Genomic DNA, 7,500 nt, shown 5'->3' with positions numbered 1-7,500 from the left:
TTGGGAGTGTTTGCAAAATTACTTAAAGAGAAACTTGAAATGTCTTCTTCTTTTCAGTCTACATGCATGTTATTATGAGATGTCTTGTTTCTCTGGTTTCCTGTGGCTTTGCAGTTTTTTTGAGTTCAAGAGCAGAACGATTGTGGTTTCCGAGGTTAAGTTTGAGTTGTGCGTCTAATAGACAATGTTTTAAACAAAAAAGTTTAATGTACTAAAAAAAATGTTTTGTTTTGTGTTTTTTTAAGCAAGGTTTGTGGATCTTCTCGGTTAGTAAATACTTTTTAAGGTTGTCGTTTACAACATGTTACAAACAGTGAGGTGTTTGTTCCAACATGCAGTCTGGTTGCTTTTAATCCTCCAGTGATATAGAAACAAAACTCCACCAGGCCTTATGCATAATCACAGGCTACCCTCAAAAAATGTGAAATTAAGACTAAAGTTGACACCTCTTGTTTAAAACAATATTTCTTGAATATAATAATACAACCGAGTTGTCAAAAAAGAATCAAATTAGCATTATAGCGTTACTTAAAGGGTATAAATATTGTCCTAAATGGAGATATTCATCCAGTCAGGTTTGCAGCAATAGCCAAGTCATGCCAGTCAATTCAACTACTGGAGTATTGCTAGATATGGATGATGATGATGATGATGATGATTATTATTGTTTTGTTTTTTTTTGTTTTGTTTTTTTATAATGCAGTTACTTTAAGGGTATGCCTTAAATAGTAAATGTGCAGGACTTGACCAAAGCAGTGATCAGGTTTGACTATAAAATATACATTGGCTGCAAATCTGCAAACAAACTAATAAGAGGTCAAAGCCAGGATTGATACACTTGTATATAGCAGTAAACATTTTTTAATTGTTTCTTGCAGGTACTTGTCTGTGCGTTGCAAGTACTATTTTGACTCCATGCTTTCCCAGAGAGGGTACACGGGAAAGATGTCGTTTAACCACAAGAAAGAGACTCTCTCCATTTCAGTAAGAATTCTAAAACCCTGCTGTTTTCACACTTCAAGCTTTGTGTTTTAACCATCTTTTACGTACTCATTAACACATTCAACTCTCCCTTTTCTGTCTCTGATCAATCATCTGGAATAATAAAAACATACAAATTAATGATTAGCTCAAAACACCTTTTGTTTACGTTGTTTTTGGAAGGATATTTTCTTTGTCGCATTGTCGTTCTGAAGTGATGTTGGTGCTCCAGCGATGTAGATTCGTTTGCGTTCTGGTTGAATATTGAGAAGAGCCTTGGGAAAAACAATCAGACTGTGATGAAGGCATACTTATCCGAGTCTCATGTGCAGGTTGTACGGTAGTGCCTGTTGAGTGTGGATGCAGTTCTTGGCAGTAGTTTAGAGGAGCTCAGACTTCTGAAGCTCTTGGTTGTTGAGACCTTTGCCCAAAGTTGGTGATTGACAGATTATTTGCTCCAATTAGCTTGTTCATAGGGTCATAGCTGGGCCATCAGTCTATTGTCTCTGTATTTGTGTAATTTGGTAAATTTTTCTGAACTATAGATAAAGCTTCACATACATTAAGATTTACCTAATTTCTCTGAGGAAATTATTAGATGAACACACACACATGCCAAACAAGTTATTTGCTGTTTTTTATAAAAAAAAGAAAAAAAAGAATGATCAACCATAATAATGCATGTGGATTCATTAAACAAGTACTAGTGGCCATTTGTTTGTAAGCATATTAGATATAAAAGAATGCATGGAAAAATATAGGCAATTGTTAATGTACATATTTTTATATTATAAAAGGCTATTATATAATCTATATAACAGGTTTGTCGCCATGTAACGAGAGCATGTCCCTCCCAGCAAGAGAGCACAGCCAGTTCTTGGCATCTTCTCCTAAGCAACACGTTAGAGCCACCACTAATTAGACAGTAGCATTGATTAACATTAGCTACTATGATATCATGATGATACCTGCTCCAACTAAAGAAAAAAGTAATCAGGGTTTCTGTAATAAAGCTATCATGATGAGGTGATTATCAGAAACTGTATGATGTGATTGCAGCTATGCGTACATTTATGCAGTGTTAATCTATAAATTAATGTGCACACATTACCATGTTGCTGTTTCTCTATTAGTTATTAATAATTATAATAAAATATATGGTTTCACATGCACAACCAGTGGTAGTGTGTGTGTGCATTTTTGGAGCTTTGGTTCTGTCCTAATTATGTGCTCCTAATAATTTCTAACTGAAAAATGTGTGCTGTAGTAAGCAGTTACTTGAATTACTTGTCAGACCTTCCTGTTTAATGCACAAAACCAGCTCATTTTTCTGCTGAATGTTATGCTCTTTAACATCTATGTCTCTGACTCCAGGTTGATGCTCTAAGTATATTTAGAAAGAAAAATCTACTAACTTTTGAAGAGGAATTTGTTTGTCTTTTATTAAATAGGAGTAGTGGGTTTTTATATTTTATTTTACATGTGATCTTAAAATTGTTCGACATCTCATTCATTTATTTTATATGACTTATCATTTATCTTTATGTGACTGTGTGACTATAATTTTTTTTTTTCACTTGAATTTTTTCTGCAGATACAGCCGGGAGACGGTGATAAGGCTGCTATGAGTGACATGCGTTCTTTGTCTGGAGGGGAGCGATCCTTTTCTACAGTGTGTTTTGTTTTGTCACTCTGGGCCATAGCTGAAGCTCCTTTTCGCTGCCTGGATGAATTTGATGTATATATGGTAAAAAAAAAAAATTTATATAATAAAACAGCTCGATATTTTTTCTGATTCTGCAAATTCATATTTACAAAGTTTAATGGAACTGTGACCTCAAGTATTCAGGGAAACACATTTTGATTTTTTAGGACATGGTGAACCGCAGAATTTCTATGGACATGATGCTGAAGATTGCGGCTAGCCAGCGCTACAGACAGTTCATTTTTCTCACTCCACAAAGCATGAGGTAACTGTTTTTATTTATTCATTAATTTATTTAATATATAGCAGCTGTGTTGTTTTACCAACTTTTATGAATTTCAATAAACCTCATGAAATTCCATGTTTTTGTTTTAGTGTGATTACAGCTAATACATACTTGTCGGTGTGAAATATTCAAGTTATATCAAACTGTCACACAGTGATTGCTTAAACCAATATGGAAAAAATGTCAGCTGTTATGTTTGTTTATAGACATTAGTGAGGACTACACAGTCTTTATATATGTCCTGATCAATTAAAAAAAATTTAAGGAAATTGAAAGGGGGTGTACTTTCTTCTTCCTATGAAGCTTTTGGCATTTTGAAAAAATAATCATGTAGAACCAGCACCACCAAGAGGAATATAGGTTTATGTAACTCTTTGGTGTCTATACCTACAGATGCCAAGGAATTAGGGTGGTCTATAATTTTAATGCAGGGCACTTAAATTTAATTGAACTCATGACAGGCCCAGAGCTTAATAACAGTTTGCTGGGAGTACTGATTAGGAAAGGAACAGGTTGTGTTTACTGCAGACATTCAGCTTTCAGATTCTTGGTGAAGGCAGACCACAGAAACTTTTGTAGGCAACAATATCAAAAGACCATCACTGGGTATAGAATGAGGTCATCTCAAGACCATTACCATTAAAAGTAGTGAGACGAACCTACAGTACTCATTCCTCCCAAACAACACTGTGTCTACTGAATTTGCCATGGCTGGATGTTTTTTGTGCTTGGTCAGTAACTGCAAGGCACAACAGGGGAGGACAAGCTGAGAAACTGTGTTGAGCAATGATGTGTATCTTTCATAGCCTCTGGGCAGTGCACATTTTACTCCTTCAGCTTGAACTTCAAGTTTAGTCAGTGTTGTGTGAGGGTTCTTTGCAATACGAGGGTCTGCTAAACCATGTGGATCTAGCTGCGGGACAAATTTGTTTGGAGTATGCAAGAAGCTTGGGTTTTGTTAAAGAACAACAAACCGACCACATTCAAAATACCTGAAATAGCAAGGATGCACCTGGGAATGTAGATCTCTTTAATCATCTCAAAAGGGGGAGCCTAAGAAAAATTTATTGGAGCGGCCCTCAGAATACATTTTCATATTGTGTGTAGTTTATGTGGGATAAAACCTCTCAGGCTAGCCTTTGCTCCTCACTCACATCACTGGGCACCTATGACCTTGTCACCTGTTCATCCGTTTTTCCTTCTTTGGAACTTTTTTTGGGAGGTAGCAAAGTCTGGTTCCTCTCAAGGTTTCTTCCTCACAACATCTAAGGGAAATTACATTTAAATTCTGTAAAGCTGCTTTAAGATAATGTCCATTGTGAAAAGCGCTTTAGAAATAAACTTGACTTGACTCCTCACAAGACCTGTTGTTTGGGAGCTCATCTGAACTAGAGAACTATCTGAACTAGTCTTCTAGCCATTGCAAATTAGTTCTCGTCACAGTTGCTTAGATCATTATGCTTGCCCATTATTTCTGATTCCAACAAATCAACTTTAAAAACAAACTGGTCACTTGTTGCTTAAAAAAAGCCTGGTTTATTAATTAGATAATATAATAAGATATAAGTAATTAGATTATATTCCACAATGCACTTTTTAGTGGTATTAATGTTGCAACTAATCAGCATATGCATGTATATGTGTAACATGTTTGTGTGTATGTTATTGCATCCGAAAGAAAGAGAATGAAAGATGGTCAATGAAATGCAAGATAAAAAAAAAAAAAAAACACAAGTATTTGCACAAGTATTTCATTGTGTCTCTTAAAGAATCAGTTGCACCAGCCTTTGTAGATGGAATTTCCATCTTGGAAAACCAGTCCCAAGATTTCCTCTTATTTCATCTGCTGTTATGTTCTTGCAGCAGATAATGATTTTGGCCTACAGCATAGTGTTTGTCACCACTGGAAATAAAGAACTAAAGATGGGCATGTCTGTAATAAGACGCATTTCAACAGTTTTAAAGAGCTTATTTTTTTCTCTCAATAGTTAAGTACACTCAGTTTGAAGTCACTATTTGAAGTTTGAAGTCATTATTACAGTGATCATTTTAAACTTTAGCCACATTTTCATATTAATTTTGGCTTTAAATCATATTAAATATGCATTTTATTAGAGGCACTTCCATGTAGAGTCAGAATTAATGGTGATTTATTAGCAAAATACAAGGCAGTCATGAATGTGTTCTTTAAGTCTGTAAATTTGTGGGGTCTTTCTGTCTCACTCTGTCTGAGACTGTATACTATTATAATATTTTAGAATTATAATAAGAGAAATAACACACTGTCAACTAAAATCTTTCTTATTGATTCTTGTGTCTGTAAGGTCTAAACACTTTTCTTTGGTGTTTGCACATTTAATTATTATTGTATTTATGTACATATTTTCCCCATGGGAGGGGAAAAACCTAATCACAGCTCTCTTAAAAAAAAAAAAAAATAAATAAAAAATAAAAAAACCTCACTGTTGACCAATTACTGAACCAAACACAATACACAACTGTTAAATCTTCAATTGATGTATTTCTCTGTTCTTTTTTGCCCTTTTATCTTTCAGTTCTCTTCCGATCAATAATCTCATCCGTATCCTGCATTTGAAAGACCCTGATCGCAACCAGACAGTTCTGCCTTTTGGTTTGTCGTGATATTAAAAGCATGTCAACTTTAGGACAGACTTGGTAACGCTACAATAATCTGCATTGCTTAATGCATTGCTTTTTTTCTTTCTTAAATATCATTCCTTTATACTAGTTTCTTGTATGTTCTTTGATTAACTAAATGTATACTAGATAATATTTTGTAGTCTTATTTCAATTAAACAGTAAAGAGAACTACAAAGAATATTGACTTTTGGCACAGCTTTGGAACTGCTCTTTTTTTCAGGTGTGGAACTCCTGAAGATTTTCAATATTTTTTTTTCCCCTATGGTCACGACACAATCTATATGTAAAATACATATATAATACATATAAACATAAATACTTCATAAGAGGAGCAAAAATACACAAACCACATAAGGTGTATGAATGTAATTGTACAGATTGGTTTAATTCATTTTTTAGTTAATATTGTTTATATTTGCTCTACATTTCCCAATGAAATAATAAAAAAAGTTGTTTCACTCCAATAAACAATAAAAATACTTACATATCTGTATCAGGATATACAATTCATGATTATTTATAATATACTCTTTTTTTTTTTTTTTTTACTGTGTATAGTGTTACAGAAATAAATGGATTAAGAGAGATTGGCTTTGGTATTTACTTGGCATCAGATCAAATAGTAATCCCACAAGTAACCCACATCCCTAATCTTTGCAGACCAGGGACCAAGTGCAAGGGATTTACACTACAAGTGGGCACATACCAGCAAGTGGGAGTTTAAATTATATTTTGATTTCTCAAATCTAGAAAGGCAACACCAAAAAGTTATAATTAGAATGTGTTTAAGATACATAGTGGAAAAAATTATTGAAAAAAAGATTTTTATGATTTGCCATGTGCATCTGTCAAATATGTGCAGTGTAGATTCAGCAGCAGACACTGTTTATGCAGCATTGTTGCTGTTTGATCTTTACCAAACACATGTTAATGGTTTAAGGCTTGAGTCGGTCCAATATGCATGTTTAAAAACATGCAATGCCAAATAAACTTTAGTTTTAAATTGAATCTTTTTGTTTTGTGATTCTATTGAGTCTGTCATTTTAACTCTCGATTCTGCGATGCCTAAGGCACGTTACACTTCCCCCTCAGGTAATAAGGACTTTTTACACCTGCACTACACCTGCACTACACCTGCGTTCAGCTAAACGTACCATCCACACCGAGCTCCCTGACCTGCAGGACATCTACTGCACGCGGTGCCGGACCAGGTTGTGAAGGACCTCAGTCATCCCAAAAATGGACTCTTCTCTCTGTTACGTTCAGGGCAGTGCTTCCGCTCCTTGAAAGCAAACACGGAGAGAATGAGAAGAAGCTTCTCCCCTCTGGCCATTTGGAGTTAAACCAGGAGACACCCAGCAACTAGCACATGGACTTCTCTCTCCATCTCACTTCCTTCGCTGCACAATTAATTCTCTTTGCACTATTGATATGACACATTAGCTCTGGACTGTCAATTCAACTCTGGACTTGCACAGCACAGTGTCACTAATATATACATGAATTGCCAGAAAGGGATGTGTGTGTTGTTTTTTTTTTTTTTTTCTCTCTTAGTGTCCATGTGCAGTATAATAAATAGTAATATATATAGTTATACTATACTTAATACTTATTTTATGTATTTACTTTTTTTCCCTTTATTCTATTTCTATTCTATTTTTCATGTTTACAGTCGCAAAAAAACATTTCACTGCATGTCGTTTTCTGTATGAATGTGTATGTGACAATCACACTCTTGATATCACCCAAATGAGGATGGGTTCCCTTTTGAGTCTGGTTCCTCTCCAGGTTTCTTCCTCCTAACATCTAAGGGAGTTTTTCCTTGCCACAGTCGCCACAGATGCTCATCAGGGATAAATGCACACCA

General features: G+C 34.9%; 1 protein-coding gene across 2 annotated transcripts in view; it reads left to right on the top strand.

Annotated features, from left to right (window-relative positions):
• The window catches only part of si:dkey-119f1.1 (Structural maintenance of chromosomes protein 6-like), a 44,579-nt gene extending 37,938 nt beyond the window's left edge, over positions 1-6,641 (top strand). For both annotated transcript variants that reach the window (XM_046864981.1, XM_046864982.1), the window contains 4 exons: positions 879-984; positions 2,576-2,728; positions 2,854-2,951; positions 5,528-6,641. In XM_046864981.1, coding sequence (XP_046720937.1) covers positions 879-984; positions 2,576-2,728; positions 2,854-2,951; positions 5,528-5,615 — 445 coding nt within the window. In that variant the 3' untranslated portion in view covers positions 5,616-6,641. The remainder of the gene's footprint in view (positions 1-878; positions 985-2,575; positions 2,729-2,853; positions 2,952-5,527) is intronic.
• Positions 6,642-7,500: the final 859 nt, after the last annotated feature.

This window comes from Silurus meridionalis, chromosome 13, assembly GCF_014805685.1.
Source record: "Silurus meridionalis isolate SWU-2019-XX chromosome 13, ASM1480568v1, whole genome shotgun sequence".
Taxonomy (NCBI): Eukaryota; Metazoa; Chordata; class Actinopteri; order Siluriformes; family Siluridae; genus Silurus; species Silurus meridionalis.
The sequence above is the reverse complement of the archived record's forward strand: the minus strand, read 5'-3'. Positions and strand labels throughout refer to the sequence as shown.